Genomic DNA, 20,088 nt, shown 5'->3' with positions numbered 1-20,088 from the left:
TGAGCAAATTTTACCAACAGCTTTTATAACTCTAGAAGGACCAACTGAGCACACATTTAACACCAGCATGTGATCAGACAGGCTCCTGCATGCTGTCTCTTCTGTTAGGGGGTAGTCCCACGTGGATTAACATAAATACAAGAAACCGGGCCTCATTCCTTGAATGCTGATTTAACACTGGAGAAACAGAAGCTCACGCTCAGTGTGTAGCCTAATTAGATAATTAATGATGGAGAAGAATGTCTCCCTTTGGGTTATCCCACCATATCTTCCTACAATCTGTAAAGAACACGGCACAGGTAAAAATGTTAGAGTGAAAAAAATCTTCCCAAGTTTTAGTTTTTTATACAGCTGAAGATTCAGGTACCATGAGCTCTTTCTACAAAGAGTTGCAGGGCTTTGAGTTCAGCTCACCTTTTAGGCCGGCTTTACACCAGCTGTGAGGTGTGTGTGTGTGTATGTGCACTGCTGCTGCCTGCACATACCGCTGATAATTACCATAAATACAAAGTTCTGTGTGAGCCATGGTTCACACGATTGGAAACTTCAAGACATGCAATCACTTGCAACTGCTGTAGCACATCAATTAACCAAAAACTTGACAGAAAATCATTTTAAAAACATAATCTATGATTAACCAATCAAATTGCACTGAAAAGTATATTGTCGCTGATATGAGGTCAATATGAGGACCGACATGTGTATGAACAAATTACCTGATGCTTACATCACAAGTGATTATTACATATTTATGGTAATTACCAGAGGCATGCCCATGTATAAAAATTGTGCAAGCATTGGCTGTCCTGCAACAGTGTGAATATTCACATGCAGCCACAGTGCAGCAGTAAAGTAATGAGCCAAACTGAGCCAAACCTATTAAAATATGTTGGACAGTTCTAATACGGCAAAATGCAGAGTCAAGTTCATTTTGGTGGCAAACTTTATCGTTTTCTGCAAAACTGAGCAATAAAGGCCGCATGCCAGGCAATAAAGCCTCACACACTGTTATTTTTTCTCTTCTGTTACCCTTTCCACTCATATACTGGATTACGGTTTAGACTTTTAAAGGCACTTTTGTACAGGTTTTTACATACATACATTTGTTCATGTATCCTTTAATATGTTCATCTGCAGAAAAAAAATCAGTTCAACTGGTCGTTTATAATTTTCATCACTGTTCCTTGAAGTAAAACCCAAAATCCTCTTGTTGTAATTCATATGCCTCAATTCAAAGGAATTTATATGTTTGCCAAGATTATGCTTTGTTGGCAACATGACGTTGGATTACTCCTTGTCTCATTAAAATACACACAGATGATAGACACATAGCTACAAATAGTGCTAGTATAGAAAAGAAGACTTAACTACCTTGTTTCCTGGGGAAAGTTATTCCATCAGCAATGGTCAAAAGCATCTTTAACCTTTGAGGAATTTATCCCATAACCTGTGTAATTTGTGTAGCTATTACAAGTTTAATGTAATAGTTCCAGAGGTGTATTATCTAAAATCATGTGACAGACATCTGCATCACACAATGCAGGAAAATAATTACTGTAGACTTGTAAAACAACTTAGTAGAGGATCTTATCTTATTACCCATTTTGAGCTATTACTCTCTAGCGCATATTTTCAGTCATGATAGAATTATCGTTGCATGTGTCTTTGTGTTTGTCCTTGCGCTCATTCACCTTTCAGAATCCCAAAAACAACAATGTGGAGGTCAGTGAGCGCCAATGAACCAAATCATATGCGTAAACAGAGGGCAGACAGGGACAAACAGGAATGAGGGGATATTAATCTTGTGTTTGTGCGTGTGATAAATGGAACAGAAAGAACACCATGTGTGTGTGTGAGCAGTCAAACACTGAGATGACCTTCCATGTTGTTGCTATGCTGCTACATTGAGTCAATGAGGTGAAGTCAAGCAACACACATCAATTTAATTCCAAGAGATAAATTAATACATAGCACTTTCATAACCCAAATAAAATAACAATATAATACCCAAACTTAATGATGTCTTTGTTCTGTGTGACAGATTCACTCTATCTAGCTTGCTTTTAAAAAGTAAAGGGGTGAGCCATTCTTCTAATTTTAGGCCAGTAAAATAAAATCTCACTCTTTTCTCATCCATGTTTGCCTGTTGATGTAAAAAAAAATCCGTCACTCTCTGCTGTTTGACCATTTCATGAGTGTCACTCCTTGTTTTTCTTCTTCTGCATCAATCTGCCAAATTCAGTGATTTCAGCCATACAGCATTTAGATAAAATCAAAGCTGGGAACACACCATGTTTACATGCTTCTTCTTGTAAAACTCATGTCAAAAAAATTTAAGTACTGTCAGGGTTTTCATAGTAATGTCCAGTTAACAGTTTTTTTTTCCCCCCAAAAAACCAATGTCCAGCCAACAAACAAACAAAAAAGAGGTGTGGACATCATCTGCCCATAATCACCCTGAACCCTCGTCATCCAAACATCTGTTTCATGGTTATTTAAAAACATGAGCAAACGCCTGTCTAATACAAATATGTGTTCATATATGTTGTGTAAAGTAGTGAAACTGAACAAAGCAGGAAGAAGAGTATGAGAGGACTCAGAAGACATATGGTTAAAATGCGTCCTTGAGTATTTTGAGTAGAGGTAAGCGGGCCGAGCCCTGGAGAGGGTGTGTGGTCAACAGCGGGCTGTCATTGGTGGAAACATGAATGACAAAATTTCCATCTCTGGGAAGTCATGTGCAACTCTGATGGAAACATAATGTACCCACACGTTGCACAAACTGAAATGCTTGCCAGGGCTCAAGAGGCAGCAGTGACAATAAAACACTGTTAGCAACAGCTGACAAATCGTACCTAGATACACATGCCTGGTTGACTGTAAACAAACACAGCTCCCAGTCACAGCACATGCACTGTTTCCTCAGCTGAGGCAAATACAGGCCATACAGGAACATGTTGAGGCTTTTAGCTATCAAACCTTTTAAACTGTTCCAGATACGAATATCTACATCAGGGCTTTCTCGCTGTATATGTTATGTAAGCAGTTTTTTGTGTTTGCTGTAGAACAGACTTTTAGCAACAACAATCTAAAATGTTTCTTCAGGATAGTTGCCATACTAACATGAACCTGATGAGACAAGAAACAAGTCAGAGAGTGGCCCTTTATTTCTCTCAGTCTCTGGGTTGTGTTTGCCTTTCACTTCTGAATTTGTCTTGTTTCATTAAACATTTTACATTAAAGACTAATCAAAAGAAGAGGAGTTTTTTATTTCTGTCCCTTATTCTCATTATAATCTGACATGCTCGGGTTAACAGAATAAATGAAAATGCTCAGAGGTTGACACACTTTGCATGCTGTCAAAAGTAAAGAGGGACCAAAATGAGAGACTCTTAATTACCTTCATACTTATGTACACACATGTGTACTGTAAATGTGTCTTTTTCTGTTTCTTTTTTGTGTTACTGTTGTGGCTGTGCGTATCTCACCGTGATGGAAGTGAAGGTCAGACAGATGCCTCCAAAGCCGTTCAGGGAGAGAGCCAAGAAGATGAGCGCTGACAGAACTGCAGAGAGAAGAAGAAACCATCAAAGAGGAAAGTTTACATTACAATAAAATATTGAATTTAAAGCTACAACACAGGTATATCTATCCCTCTATATATTATACCCAAAGGTCTGCCTTCGTTTTTGTAGACTGAATATTAAAATTTCCACATCCTCAGATAAGTAATGGAGATGTAATGCTGCTCTTCCAGATAATCTGCCTTGTAAAATTAAATCACAGAGTCTCTTAAAACCAAAACCTCTGAAGATACACACACCCCAGATCAATATGGTGACCACTTCCATAAGTATTACAGCTTTACGGATCTATATAAAGCGTGTGGGATGTTTTGAACTTGATTGATACCAATTTGATATTTAAAACCTGTATTGGTGCATGACTGTACTCACGGTGAGGGTTGTAGGCAGATGCAGCCATGATAATGCATGACAGGCCGAACAATGAACTGTAAATAAAAAAAGAGATGACGAGATCTGTAAAAATTCAAGTATGGAAATGAGAACACAAACTCTCCGAGAGCAAGATGATTTACTGGTGGCTCAGCGTTCTCAGCGTTCTGAGTCATACAACACTGAGTCATTATTAAGTAAAAGTTTCACACAATTGTGAGACAAGTCATTGTGGATTTATCATATCCATTTTCATACATAAGACAATGTGTGTAGTTAGATTTTAATCTTTTACTGCAACTGTTTGATAGTTGTAAAGACACGAGCAGCTGTTCAGTTTTCCCATTACAGAATGTTAATGTGTAATTACACTAAAAAACACAGGTGTGTTTGTTTCCACAGTGTTTACAGAGCATGCATGTGAAATGTAGAGAAGCACACAAATTAGTGTCACACCCATGTTTACTGATCCCCATTTTTACAAGACAGATAGCATACTTCTACAACCTTTAGGAATGCTGTCTGTCCAAATTCGCTACTACAACATCAGTAGTAGTAGTAGAACATGGAGCTGTGTAGTGTTCACGTGATAAAAACATTTCATAACACTAGGTTGTGTCTAAAATGTGGTTTAGATAGGTTTTAGTCTGAAACATTCTCAAATACTTGTAAGAAATTTGTGCCTGTTTTACAACCGTTACCTGCCCACCAGTCGAATTGGACGTGGACCAAACTTGTCCATCAGGATACCGAGTGGTAGAGTTGTAGCGCTGAGCAGAAAGGAACCGATGGTGAAGCCCAGATTCAGCATCTCCTCCTGGTCCACGCAGCTGAGCCACTCCTCCGCCTCACCACCGGAGGAGTTGCCCACATGCACGACCACGGAGTCATTCACTGTGGGAACGAGCATACATGATTGACATGAGAGATGTGTAATAAAAATAAAGACCACAGTTACAACCTTTTGATACCTCTCAAACGGTAAAAACACTGTACCCACTGTAAGTGGTTTCTAGGTGCTTTCAGAGAAGGTATTGCTCATTTCAGCAAAACAATGTCAAAAACATTCTGCACTCATTACAACAGCACGTCTGTGTAATGAGTGTCTGCAAAACCAAATACATTACGCACTTTACAAACAGATTAAAGTTCATTTTACCTGAACAGAGGTGGGAGTAGAAGCCCTCCCTCTTCAGCATGATGAGCAGGGAGCCCCAGCCCAGCAGCACAGCTGAACACAGCAGGTTTTCTATCACTGCTGTCACGGCCATCCACCAGCGCCTCCTGTAAGCTTGCAGGAGAGAAGGTGCCATGTCTGCTGTGGGAGGAGGACAAAGCCGGAAGGAGGGACAGAGGCCGAGTGGTGGAGAGAATGAGAAGGGAACAAGAGGAGCAGGAAATAATGAATGATAAATCTGATTATCTTTGTTGTATAGTTACAAACAGTATTCATATCTATGGTATATCAAATGATTAGACACTTGATATTTACCTCAATATTTTAAGCACCACTGTGGGGGTTAATTCTTTTCTTTCTTTAAAATTTACACTACCAACTGTCAAAGCAGAAATGACTAAAATATCCACTTATTTATTTAAGAAAAATGCTACATCCAACTTCTGAAATGTAAGGATTTGTTAAATTTAACTCCTGTTTATAACTAAAATGATATGACATATTTGTCACTGATCCCTTTGTGATTAATCTCATCCCTATCTGCAGCACATGTAGCACACTTCTCCTCACAGCTGAGCAGATGGTGGCACAGCCAAGCAGTGCGTGGTTGGATGTTGACTATTTGTAATACAATCTAGACTATGACCTCAGTTAACCCTCTCTAACTCTAATGTAACCAGTGTTACTGGCTTTTCCTAACTAAATTGTTTCATTTATAACAGAGAAGTGACACAGAGTTCCCATCTAGCTGTAATTTGTTTTTTTTTTTGTAATTGTTGTTTCCTTATTATTCTAATAAAACATATTGTACATCTAATGTATTGTTCGGTGTATACGTCTGTCTGATTCACTTGTTGACTCTTGCTTCTGGTTATTGTCTGTTTCAAGTCTATATACTGAACTTGTGTAAAAGCAGCTAATGGGATGGCATTTGAGTACAAAACAAAAAATGAAGTATATTGTATTATATTATATTGTACTGCACAGTAACATTTCGCATTGTAATGCCAACAAACTGTACATACAGAGCAGTAGTGTCATTAGAATTAAAGAAAAGACATGTCTAATACAGGTAGCACATGATCTTGAAATACACGAACGTGACACAAACACAGACTGAGGTCAAACTTTATTATCTATCCTAAGATCCTCTTAACAAAGAAAAAAATATTTTTTCTTTTACTTTATTGATATCCATTCCACAAAACACATTGACACTATGGAAACTTTTCTTTCTCTGTGTGATATTCAAGGAGCTCGATGTTACCATGTGAAATGCAATATGTTATTTGGCATTCAGGACTACTTTTGAATTGAGCTGCAGCTCAAGATGATTTACTTTGGCAAGGTGGGCGTCTGATGGGAGCGCTTAGAGGTAATGCATTTTACTCCCAGTTTGCCTAATGAGTGTAACTTTTAACTCATTGTTTTGTAAATGATTATTGGGTACCTGACTCTTCATTTCACTGTCCAAAGAAATCCACTCGTCATCTTGATTAATTGACACTATGTTGAAGACTCAGTCTGCCTTTGTTAAGGAAATTGTGGAAGCATCTTAAAGGGATGTTATTACCATCTGTAAAGCAGCACGGGTTGATTGAATGAGATGGGAACAATGCTCAAACCACAGTCTGTGTGCAGACATGCAACTATTATGTAAATTCTACTGTGTTCAAACAAAAAGGCTGAAACTGACCAGCTAAATACAGTCGAATCAGTCATGACCACCTTAAAAAAACACACAAACGCAGACAGGTCACTGGTCAGTTTAACCTGCAACAGTACTGCTATGACAAGTCACACACAGACAGGAAAACCTCTCAAAACGAGACAAAAAGATTAAAAAGAAAAGAACAAGAACGGCAACTCCATTGAACCAAGGAACGGCACAGAGAGGCAGGAGGCTGCTGTCAAACCCTCGCACAGGAAACACTTCTTAATGAAGTGTGTGTGTTATACATGGGAAACGGGGAGGGTCCGATGGGACAGATTATTCTCTGCGTGTGCCCATGAGGCTTGTGTGTAATGCGATTACTCTCAGCCCAGTGAGCCGCCTCTGTACTGAAAAGAAAGTTTGAAAAGGAGGATTTCTTTGTAACTGACACCCCACAATGAAAACCTCATGCACACACGCACATGCACAAAAACTCCCCACTCCACATCAACATGACATGGTGGGACAGCGCTCATTTACTTAGTTGTGTAAATATACAAGTCACACTGGACCTATTGATTCATTCATACTGTAATAGGAAAACTTTGAGAGGAAAGACCCAGCATGGTGCTCTTTTCTCACAACAGTTCTGGTTCTAAACAGATGGATTGTTCCAGTTGTCCACTACAACCTAAGATGTAGGCTTTCTGTAGGGCTGCATGTAAGCTTCCGTAGCATCACCATAATCAGTTTGAGTCCATACTCCTTCATTCTGGGTGGAGTTAGAGCTATGTCAGAACACACAACTCTAAAGTTGCCTTTGACCACAGGCTGCAATAACTGTTTTAACAATCAATTAATCAAACTTTACTTATCCGAAAATTGGTCTAGGATTCTTGGATTAAGTCCTGAAGCCCGAGTTGACATCTTCAGATTGTCTAATTGTGTCCAAATCCTAAAGCATTTCATATACTCCAACAGACAACTAAAGATGCAATTAAATTTTCGCTTTTACATGATCTAACATATTTTTAATAGAAAGAAAATGACACAAATAATAATTTTGCAGAATAATAAACACTTTATGTCTAACATCAGTCACTGAGGAAGTGGAATAAATAATTTATATCATATGTCAATAACAGAAGGCTGGTTCAGCCCCTTTTTCCTGTTCATGGTCTCTGTGTATGTTTTTGTATTACAGAAAAAGGCCAAGACAGTCGTCTTCTTTCACCATGGTAATGGTATCGCTACGTTTTTTTGATTGTTTCAGTATATAACCAAGGATAATTAAATCATCCTGGGCAGTATCATCATCAAAATTGCTGCTGGAAACTTGCATGTGATCGGCACCATATTGATCCTATGTGGGTTTAAGTGAAAAATATCAGTCTCAAATGTGCAACCATGGAAACATCTGTGCTTTACAACAAAAAAAGCAGTCAGTATATAAATAATCAAGTAAGAGATGGAACACAAACAATTCAATGTTCAGGGCAAAGAAAAGTTCAGCCAGAGCTAATGGGAAGCTCGAGCAGTCCGATTTAGACAAATCAAGCTGAAATATCCCAGATATTCATCATGAAATGGATCACTTCCCCGTCAGCTCTTACCATGAACTGAAATGTTTGTCACACCAGCAAAGATGGCTTTAATCTAATCATCTTTTATTAATGAAAAGCTCTATCAGCTCTTATCCCTCTGTTTAACACTAGTGTACGTTCTATTGCAAATGTCAGTTTGTATCCCTAGTAGTTTGTTTACTCCTCTCCCCCCTTCTATGACAATTATTTCAGTTGTCTGACATAGAAAGTTACAATTAAGTCTCTTTTTTTCCACGTAGAGTGTAAAACAGTCCATAGCATTGACTTAAGTATAGTCTTTACGGCACATGTGCTGGATTTACAACAGTGACTGCATCAGAACACCATAAAAAAACACACATTGATGGCAATTGCGTAGAGGACAATAACAGTAACACTAATCATGGCTGCCAGGTGTCACAAGCACTGTGTCTGTGTGTGTGTCATTGGGGTATCAAGTGCTCCCCTTTGTGTGTCCGAGCTCAGGTTAAATAAACACGTGGACTTATACGAGAAAAACGAGTCATGCAAGTTGAACACAACCATCTGACCTGCATGTTGCACATTCTTCCACACTTTAGTACCTCCTGTTACTGCGCTGTTTAGTGGAAAGTCTATGTTGTCATTGTGGAAAACTAGAGCCCTTCTGCATTGTGATGATGCAGGAAGGTCAACACAACCGTGACTTGCCAAGAAGTAAAACATGAAAGTAAAGTGTTTTAAGTGTTGGCAGGCAGGTGTAAACTCCTGTCATAACACTGCAAAGTGTGTGCGTGTGTGTTTGTGGGTGTGTATAGAGGGAGAACAGGAACTCTATACTGGGAAAATTCCATATAAGGAAACTGTTTCCTGAAATACCTGAGCACTAGCTGAATGATGCAATGTTGCCACTGTTTTGGTCAGGGAGTTTAACCAGTGGATGGAGTTGTGGGCCTACTGTCAGTATAATTAAAAAACAAAAACATTAATTTCTTTCTTCTAGGAGTATTTGAATGAACCATGACGTGTTGCCTTTACTAAGTGCCTTCCTTTCTTTCAAGTCTTCCTGCTGCTGTTCACATCCTGCGCTGCTCTCTTTTCCCTGCTGTGGATATTGCTGACCTCGACCAGTCTTGTTTATCAAACTCTGTAGGACATAAATACTGGCATAACAAACTTTTCATCGTCACAAGTTTCCAGAAAAATAAACCACACACCCTGAGCGCCTCTGCTGCCTACAGAGTCCAAAAAAGCAACCCTCCGATGCTGCCCGTGCGGCAGGCAGCTGTTTCACCGCGGGCATGACCTCAGCTTGGGTCCGGTTACCGACTCGGCTGCGCGGCACCCACTGGAGCGAATATGCTGCGTTCACTTGCTGCTTAAATAGTCGAATTTGTCAAGTCAACGAAGAAAACTGAACATTGTCAGAGGAAGTTTTGTGTGATATAATACTTAGATTGATATATCTATTTTAAAGACCCCCACCCCCCCACACAAATGCAGTGTGCAGGCTGCATGCAGACTGATAGACATGAATGACAACAAAGATAAGCCTATTTGATTAATCTTGTAATTTCATTCAAATGCTCAGTTTCCGATTTTATATGTGACTTAATTATTATTTACAATAGATACTTTACAAAAACTTTGTTTTGGATTAGAAATTGATAGACGTTTTGAAACTAGCCTCTAAATACCTAAGACGTGTTTGTGTGGCTAATTTGGATAAATTCGGGCTCTGCAGTGAGCCAGTGAAGGCCACACTTTCTTTATCTTAATGAGACAACACTACCAAGCTTTGTGACTGAAAAATATTTAAATTAACTTTAAAATATGACTGAATTCCACAAACCAGTTTTGTTAGGAGTTAGGAGTACGAAAACACATCTACCCATAAAAAAGCTTTCGTGGTACATTCGTTAACTAGCACAAGCTGAACAGAATGAGGAAACTCCTATGAAAGCATGGCAGTCACGAAAGTCATTTCCGAAAACAGACTTTTCAACGTTAGTCTTCGCCCTCGTGTTGTTTCACACGCTTTTACCTCCCAGCCTTGAATGTGCTAACTATATGTCTCATACACATTTTCGCGCCTTTGATAGAAACCAAAGTGGCTTAAAAGTTGTCATCGCGAGTTTAGTTTCATGCCACGTGTCTTCAACCGGGTTTTCCAGCTGCTTTATCATCTTATTGTTATAACTGTTAATACTACACATACATGAACAGCACAATGGACATATGACTCCAAACTAATTTACTTACTTCAATTATGTCTGATCGCTGAGGTAAAAAAAAACGTCTTCAAAGGAACAAGAGTTGCTCACTATAGGTTTATCAATAATAAAAAAGTTCTATAAACAAACAACTATCGGGGCTTTGTCTTATAGCCTATGGTAAGTAGTGTAGCTGATTCCCTAAATTACAACTTTTCCCCTCTGCTTCTTCTTTGTTTCATTGTGTGAAGGTCCTATTAAGATCTCTCTTCTTTGCTCTCTCAGGCTTCATTAGACTTCCCCTCTTCTCATATTGACTTCTAATTCCCTCCCTCTCTTTCTCCATTTTACTACTGTTGAGGGGTGGAGAGAAGTCACCACCCTGCTGCTGCCTCCTCTCTACACCACCCTCCCCACACGTCTAATGTCTTTACAGCAGTCACATCAACGCTAAGTAGTCTTCAGATTCTTGAAACACTTTAGACACGAAATGTAAGATGTTTGTGATAAAGTTATAAAGTTATTCACCACAAAGGAAGCTTTGATACTTTATACTATCATGAAACAAGTCTATCTCTGCTGGAACAGGACAATATGTCTTCCAATAATATGTTAAATGTAGAAAGGTTTCATTTGTAATTTCTGAAAAGAGCAGACAGAAACATATTTTTTTTATAACGATTTAAGTTAATCTAGCAGATCAGTGTGACTTTAGGCATTGCAAGCAAAGCTTGCAAGATGTTTGCATTTATTAAATTGTCCTTTTAGATAAAAAAAAATATAAACAAACTGAAATTTCTTGAAAAAAATAAGTGCTGTTTCAACAATATTTTGCCTCAGTTACACTATAACGATATAGTTATTTCATTTAAACATCTATTTTATTTTTATTAATTTATTTTATTTGAGATTTTTATAACATTTAACACATAAAATAAAAATAACATCTATATTTTATTTTTTATATCTAAATATATAAAATAAAATTGATACATTTCTGAAATTATTCAGAAAACTTTAATAAAATGTAATAATAATAATAAAAAGTCAGAACCTTTTATTAGAATACAGTATATTTGATCATAAATGAATATTTTTATTTTGAATCATTTTATTTAATTTTTATTTCAATATTTAATATTTTATTTATTTATTTAATCTTATTCATTAACATATTTGATTTATTTTATATATTTCACACTTTTATTTTTACTTGTTTACGCATGCATTATAAAGTATAAATGACCAGGAAACTATACAATCACAAAACAGTTAATCACATATCTGTAAATGAAAAATACACATCTGTGTAGTAATCATGACCACCTAAACTGACTCACCTCATAATACAAAAGAATCTACATTTGTTAGAGTAAACATTTTATATGTTGTATAGTAGTTTACTTTTATTTTATTACTATAAAGCACACTTCATGCCAAAACTTCTGTAATTTCATGTCTTTGTTTATAGCGTTCTATGACAGTCCAGACAAATATGTTAAAAACACTGCAGGACAAAAAGTGTTATATAAAAAGTGCTAAAGTCTGTTATAACCTTTGGTAGTAATGCATAAGAACTACTGGCAATTCAACAAGAACCACAAGAACAGTTAGAAGTGGCTATAGTTGGACATATTTATCCGATATTGTTTATTAATGTGCACTGTTCCATTTTTAATGAAATGAAATTGCAGGAGCGTCGTTGCTCCATAGGGTCAAAAACTTAGTAAAATTTGCATCAGTGCTTGGCTACAGATATGGAAATACCAGAATTTAAAAATACAGGCTAAATATAATTTTCTTCTATGAAGAGCTTTTTGCAGAGAAGGACATCTGTGTAACCCTGCTGTGTGCACAGAAATGCCACCCTTATCATTTTTATATGACTGACCTGAGCTCTGCAAATTCTGGCTTCCATACAAAAGCATTGGTCCTGCTCACACTTGACACTGATGAAGCCTGAATCTGCAAATCTGCCCCCTGCAGGGCTTCACAGGGAAGTGGCCAGCACTCTATTTCAAATCTATGGCAAATTGCTGTGGTTTGTTCAGGTTAGCGTTACAGTGGGTCATGGAACATTTGGTCCAGCTGCAGGTGTAAATCTGGGAACTCTGGGCCCCAGTCTCTTAATGAAATAATCCTAATGGAATTTCTCTCCAGCTGTGACACCTGGAAACGCAACCTTTAACCTCACCTGCTAACTGCAATGTTCATGTGAACATGTCAGTTTACACTCAGGTTGCCAAAGTTAGACTGGACTTTTCTTCACAGTGGGGATGCATAATAGACATGAAAGCTGAAAGATGAACATAATGAAGGAACTCGGTCAAACTAGCGGGCTAAGAAGCTGGCAGTTATCTCCAAGGCTGAAAGCTAAAACCATATTTGAACATAAACTCCTCACAAGTAATCAAAAAAAGTTGAGCTGTTAGCTCTGAGACGCAAAATTTCTTACATCACCCTTTTTGTAGTTTTTGAAGGTGTTACAAATACATGCTAATATCTTTGTGCCACTGCAGAAGTGGCATTAATATATCAACACTGAAATAACTTTATCTCAATCGAAGCTTGATCTGAAGCCAAGGTCATTTTAATAGGTAGCCTGTGTTCAGTCTCAACTTGACACACTCCAGTGAGGCTGCATGTTTCTTCAGCTTCAAGCTAACACACATGCTGTTATCCACATTTGGTTAGTAAGACTCCACTGCTCACAAAGGCTTCATCCAAAGCTGGAACTTAGACTGCTGGAACTTTAACGTCCCATGGCTTTTTTCAAGGAGTTAAAGATCATTTCAGACCTAGATCTGTAGCTTTTACATTAAGGCCTTAAGTAAAGGAAAGATTAGGTAAATCAAATCTTTTACAGGATTGTGGGGCCACCTCAGACAACAATTCACAGTTGATTCATCAGTACTTTATTGTCATTTGCTCCTGATTATAGTTGTATAATCTCTCTCTGGGGAAAATGAGTAGTATATATATATATATATATATATATATATATATATATATATATATATATATATATATATATATATATATAAATATATATATATATATATAAATATATATATAGATCTAAAACATATGCAGATTATGGGCATTCACTTACTCATTCACACTCTTGCACACTCACAGACTAGCTTCCCTCAGGCCTGGACCTCAACAGTAGTAGTGTGGGATAATCTTGACAAAGAACTGAACAAAAGGCAGTCAATCGCCACAGAAGAATTTCTTGGAGAAGTATTGCTGAAGACTACTTAAAGTATTAAAGAAGTGTTGAAGTAAAAAAGCTGCTCACTCCACATATTGACTTTCAATGAGTTGAATACGGTCTTGCTGAGGTCTAGTTGATTTTTTCTTTTTCTCGTTACCTGCTGACATTTACTGGTTTTGTAACACTTTATAGAAAGCTGTTTAACACTCACACTGTTGTTGATTTTGCACCTACTGTATTTCTGCTCGTACTTTATTAATGAAAGTTTTTTTTCCTTTTGCTCTCTCTTTAATGTCGATGCTTCATCCTGCTTTTTGCTCTCTTTCGTTTTCACAGATGAGAGTGCATAAGGGCCCTGTGATGGACTGGCGACCTGTATTGGGTGTCCCTTGCCTTGGTGGAATTTGGACCATATACTGTAGTAAATGGATAGATGGAAGAGTGTGTACACCAGAATGTAATCCAACCAGTAGGGGGCAGCAAACAAAAATATTAATTATGCTTAACCTGTAATTACAGAATGAAACAGCAGACTGACCTTGTGTCACAGGGAAACCATGATTCTCTTTGGGTTAAATCTACCACGTATTTATTGCAGCCAGTGCAAATACATTTGCTCAGACACTGTCCATGCTTTAATTAAAAGTAATCTAATTAATAGCATCTTTGAAAGCATAAAGAAATCAAATGCCTCTCCTCACTCAAGTGTCAAGATGACAGCACTGACCAGCTGCTTACAGGGCAGTCAGGCAGAGTGCTTCACCCGTATCAACTCAAAATCTTCTAATGTGTCACATTTCCAAGAAATTGCTGTTTCCATTACTGCCCTAGAACATAATCATGAATCAGATTATGGTCTTGTTTTTTCTGATTTGTTGCTTATTTAAAAAAAAAAAAATCATGATTGGTGCTCCCGTTTTTCATTTATCTCTGTTTTTTTTCCACCAGGGCACACAGTCTGCCCATATCTTCTCAGCTGCTAGAGGCAGGGACGAGTGTCGGAGTTTGTCAGCTTTTGACTAATCAAACTACTTCAGACTACTGAAGGACACTAGTTAGAGAATATTATTAGACTGAAAAAGTAACTGGAAACAGAAAACCTCAGTTATAAGCATGTTCCATTATATGTAATTATAAGATGCTTATTGTGTCAAAAATATCCTACAACCATTTAATTAAATAAGTAGAAGCACCTTTTTTGTTTGAACTTTGAAATCTTTTCTCTCCCTGTGGCATCAGAAGAAATCTTACAAAGAGTGCATTTCTTTTCACGCTGCAGGCTGGACTCCTGACAGAGGACTCCACCTACTGGATAGACAAAATTCAGGCAGCAGCCGGAGAGGATGCCAGTATGGTGCTGTGCATTTATGTACAAACATGCAGTTTCATGCAGGTTTTCTCTGTGAGTCATGGAAAAGCTGAAAGACTGAATAAATTGTATTTCTTATGTTTTATGTGTTAAATCAGAAACATCTTGTCTCTCATGCTCTGTCTTGGAAGCTGCTGATAAATGTTCTGTGCTCTTTGTGACAGCCAGTTGGCAAGGAGTGTTTTGAGGCATATTGAATGGTTTAGTTGAGGAGTGACACATTTTGCAGCCACAAGGCATGAGCTCAAAGAGAAGCTACTAAATCACTGCTGCTGACTGTTAGTGTTCATTTTCAGACAAGGATAATACCCTTTGATATTTCTCCACATTATGGCAGTGAAGCAACAGGTAGACCTTGAAATAACAGTACAGAGTCTGATGAGTTGAGTGAGAATATCAGTGAGTGCCTCTAAATATTAAAAATGTAATTTTCCGGCACCACACGCACACCACATATCTCCCACCTTTGTCTCCTTAGTGCTCAGGAGGATTGAAATAATATTAAATATCTGACAGTAATGCAACAGAAACAAAAGAAGAATTAGCCACACGTATGACAGATCATTCTCTCAGTCTAACTGAAATACATATTCTTAGTCAGGATCTCATGGGATGTTTTTTCTTATTAACTGCTGTAGTCATCTGTCATATCTTTTTCAGGGAGACTGGGAGAAAAGAAGCTGCTTTGGAGATGACTTATTGTGTGTTTTGCTTAAATGGAAGCTTGAATAAAATCCAACAGTAAGTATTAAAAACATGTGAACATTTGATGTTGGAGAACAGATGTACATGTTTATCTAAGACACAAAGACAAAAAGCAGCATTGGGAATGTCTAATCAATCCTACATAACAAGAATCCTTTTCCAGCCATTTCAGTACCTTTCTTACCGCCTGCTTACTTTGCTGTCACCGATCCTTCTTCAAACGCTCGGGCTTGTGAGTTACACCAACTTGTTATTAAACTATCATTATGAGCTTTGTTAAAATGTGTGAAGAAAAACACGCTGTTGATTCAAACATTTTCTTTGGCTTTCTTTTGCAACTTTTTGAGGTATTCATATAAAGAAACATGTAAGGCTGATCCTTTGTGGCACATAATCCAAAGTGCCTGTTTTAATTTTCAGTGTCAAAGTTTTGCTGACTGGCCAAAAAACTGAATTATTTTGGGAAAGCACTGAAAGCCCCTTTAAACTCCAAAAGTAGTTATCGCATCAAGTGTTGCTTTCCTCTCACTGGAGCATGTCACCAGGCTTGGGATGTTATTATATTATCAATTTCATCTGCTTGGTGGCTGTGGTTGAAATATTGCCATTGATGGTAGAAATGGAGATGGTTGCTGAGTGTAAAGAAGGTGATTTTATGACCACAGAATCTGCCATTAAATGTTGGTATAGTTACACTGATCAGTGTTCTCTGGTGGATCTTCAGCGCCTTTATTGGTTATACTTCCCTATATTTCAGTCTCATATCAGATATGTTAAAGCTTTCAGAACAGCGTTCAAAGTTGGTTTTCAAATAAATGCGTCGCTTGTTTTTCTGCCTTAGAAAGACAAATTCAAAACAATGATGCCAAAAAAAAAAAAAAAAAAAGTTTCCATTCACACTGATCAACTAGGTGCTTTTTGGCAAATCATTAACAGGCATTCATTTTATTCCTGGTGAGCAGCAGTTTCTGTCTTGAATCAACAGCAAAAATCTGATTATTCTTTCCAAAGATGATATCATAAATATTCTAGGAAGCCTGCAGACGCCTGGATGTTAAACACTTGATTTTTACCCTTCATGCTTGGAAAAATTTTGGCAGAAAGACTTCTTGTTGGACAAGTCAGCACTATCCTGGACATTTTCTGCTAAAACAGCATGAATTTGGCTTGGATTCAGAAGAGCCTTTGGAAAGAGTTTAGAAATATTTTCAAACTGACAGGCATCAAAAGTCATCTCTCTATGGAGTGTTGAGGCACTGGCTATAATCTTGGTGCAATATGGATCTTAAACCTGTGCGCTGAGGTTTTTATCCTCATGGTGTAGGCCAGAGATAGTTAAATGTGAACTGATCAGATCTGGCTCAGACCAGATAGTATTAATGCCACTTGCATGTGGGAGTTAAACTGTAACCTGTGCCACAGCAATTCAACAGGCCAATTGTCACATTATCAAAAAGAGGTTTACTTCAAACTAGAAAATTTCTGAATAAATTTTTCTGTATGTCAATGCAGCTACTTCTTGCTCAGACTGTACATAGATGTATAATGAGGGCAGCCATGTCAAAACGAAGCAGCTGCTGTGTACCTGATTGGTATAATGACATAGCCAGGCCTTATGAGTGTGAGGGAGGAGCTGCAGACAGACACTGACATGTAGACACACCTACAGTATAATGTATAGTGTGCATATACACTGAATGACAGCACTTAATCACTGACGTCCATTAAAAACCAGTAAAAAATGTGGATTGTTCATTGAATGCATCCTGTTCCTCTGAATCACTACTGTGCCTGAGGAGGTGTGTGTGATAACAATCTTACACACACATCTGCCCCTGGCCTGCTAGTTGGCGTTGCTATGACGGCAGAGACATTCTGTGACTACGAAGTCACTCTGAGGCTGTGTCCGAATGTCCACCCTACTCCCTAACCCCTCGTTCACTACATAGGGCTGCACTATACAGCACACTACATATTGCGCTCAGCCTTTTGGCGATTCGGACACGAAGCTGCCTATTTTTTCCCTGCCGCAAACCATGTGACTACCAGCCGTCACCACGGCAACCACAGCGCGCATCAAGATGTCGTTCCAAATCTATTTCAAAGTTATGTGTAAATATTTTTATTTTTATTCCTTATTTTGTATTTTATTCTTTGTTGCATATCTATTCAATAAAAAAAAGTTTTTTCGTCTCCTTGCGCCATGTTGAGCTTCTGCCCACAATGCATTGTGGTCTATATTGACCTGTCTAGTGACCATCGATGCTCACTACTTTCCAAGATGCATTATGGGTAATTTTGAGTGCCCTACTTTTTTCTCTCTGGACATTCAGATACCCCTACAAAATGGTGTGGCCCTAATATAGGGAACTATGTAGGGAGAAGTGTGCACATTCGGACACAGCCTGAAACTCACAAGGACACTGTGAGAGGGCTTAAAGAACCTTTTGAACAACCAAGTGTTGTTCGCAAACTAAAAGTTGTATAAAACAAAATCTTAAACTGTGAATGCCAGAAGGATTGGAGGAATGCATAGATGTAATTTATTTCACCCTAATGTGAACAGAATTTAAACAGTGGCAAGTTTAAATGCATTTTGGTCTGAGATTCCAATTTTCTGTTGAATGGGGGTTAATGTGAGAAAAAGTAAACTTTTTGATGCTTGGAGCAACGTAGAAAGCAAAATCTGTAAGTCCCAGCTCTTTTGTACTTAAGGTTAATTTGAAGCCAACTTAAATTCCTCCGTTTTGATATATAATTTGTTTCTGTACAAGGAAAACTATGGACGTGAGAAACACTTATTTGTATACCTGAGCTGTATACAAAGTAGTCTGGCTTTTTGGCTAATTTCGGCCAAATCCATAGTAGTAATAGTAATAATAATATTTCATTAGGTTTACCTTTAATTTATTAGTCAGATTTAATATTCAGTTTTATTATGAATAGATGAACATATAGATCAATTTGAAGTTTGATTAAAGGTAAAATAAAGTAAAATATTTGAACTTTTTTTTCATATAACAGAATAATTACCTTTCTGAATAATTAATTACTCTTATAATGCTGTAACTCCATTACTAACTCTGTTACCTTTAGCAAGAAGTAACTAGTAATTATTATTAATGACTTTTTAAAGTAATGTGCCTAACACTAACTATTCCAGATCAAGACACATGTTTTAATATAACATGTGCTTTGTTTTTTTTGTTGTTTTTCACCTATAATGAGGATTTAAGCAAAAACAATCTCTAATGGGAATATTGTTTTGTTCACTTAAAAACTGGAATCAATAAAGAATATTCACAATTTTAAAAGAGAACATCTAGATCTTTCTTGACTGGGCAGAGGTTCTCTGAAAAATTTCCACAGGGAAAACACAGTCCAGCATAAAAAACGGCAATAAATAATTTCTTTTTAAATTTTTTATTTTGAACTAATTATAAATGAGTCACAACTTGCTTATAGTGAAGTTTAGAGGCGCTGTTGGACCAATTATATGGCACAACTGATGGACAGCTATAAGAGTGGTGAGACTACAGACTGAAGCTTGTAGCCTGGAACTGTAAACTGTATACTTGTTGCTCTAATCAACACAACATGCTCTTTGTCCTATTTGCCCATTTGTACATCCTTAACTTCTCTTCTCAACTCCTTGTGGTGGAATTTTGATATTTAGTTATTTTGACATTATGCACTCATCATATCTGCTTAAGAATGTGATGTACCATGATGGTGCCGCAGTGTCTGGCTCTGACTTTGGGTGTCATGAGAGCCTGGCTTGTGTGTGATGTGTGAGCCAGTCAGGGACAGAGAGACAACATCCTTCCTTCAAATCTCCCACAGCAGATGTAAACAGAAAAATTCAAGTAATAGGGATTTATCAAAAAGGAACATCTGCATTTTAAAGCATATCAGTTAAATTTGATGTGATGCAGCTGGATTATTTAATTGTTTTTTGTTGCAGTCTACTGTTATATTTAATTATTTCTGTCTGAACATTACTTGTCTATACATTATATGTATTTATTTCCTAATTAATCTACAATGGAGGATTGACATACCACAGCTCCTTCAGACATTTAGAATGCCAATACACCTGCAAAGTATACATCAGGGTACAATCACTCCAACAGCACATCTTCTCTTTCTTTACTCCTCTCAAGGTGCGTATCACGAATCAAGACATTTTTCAAAATGTTTTGCTGAGATCAATTTCCAAGTAACAGGTAAGAGAG

The 20,088-nt window shown here is 37.5% G+C and overlaps 1 protein-coding gene across 4 annotated transcripts in view; it reads right to left on the bottom strand.

Moving 5' to 3' along the window:
* Positions 1-20,088, bottom strand: part of slc43a1a (solute carrier family 43 member 1a) — a 36,664-nt gene that overhangs the window by 7,474 nt on the left and 9,102 nt on the right. Inside the window, exons 1-5 of one of the 4 annotated variants that reach the window (XM_041991279.1) lie at positions 10,612-10,875; positions 5,116-5,274; positions 4,658-4,850; positions 3,957-4,012; positions 3,489-3,565 (exon numbers count right to left, since the gene is read on the bottom strand). In XM_041991279.1, the coding sequence (XP_041847213.1) occupies positions 3,489-3,565; positions 3,957-4,012; positions 4,658-4,850; positions 5,116-5,269 (480 nt within the window). In that variant the 5' untranslated portion in view covers positions 5,270-5,274; positions 10,612-10,875. Of the gene's footprint in view, positions 1-3,488; positions 3,566-3,956; positions 4,013-4,657; positions 4,851-5,115; positions 5,275-10,611; positions 10,876-20,088 lie in introns of those variants that run through there. The other 3 variants (XM_041991281.1, XM_041991277.1, XM_041991278.1) reach the window with 3 other exon arrangements.

The sequence above is a fragment of the Melanotaenia boesemani genome, chromosome 7 (genome assembly GCF_017639745.1).
Source record: "Melanotaenia boesemani isolate fMelBoe1 chromosome 7, fMelBoe1.pri, whole genome shotgun sequence".
NCBI classification, from domain to species: domain Eukaryota; kingdom Metazoa; phylum Chordata; class Actinopteri; order Atheriniformes; family Melanotaeniidae; genus Melanotaenia; species Melanotaenia boesemani.
Note: the sequence above shows the minus strand (reverse complement) of the source record. Positions and strands in the feature narration are given on the sequence as shown.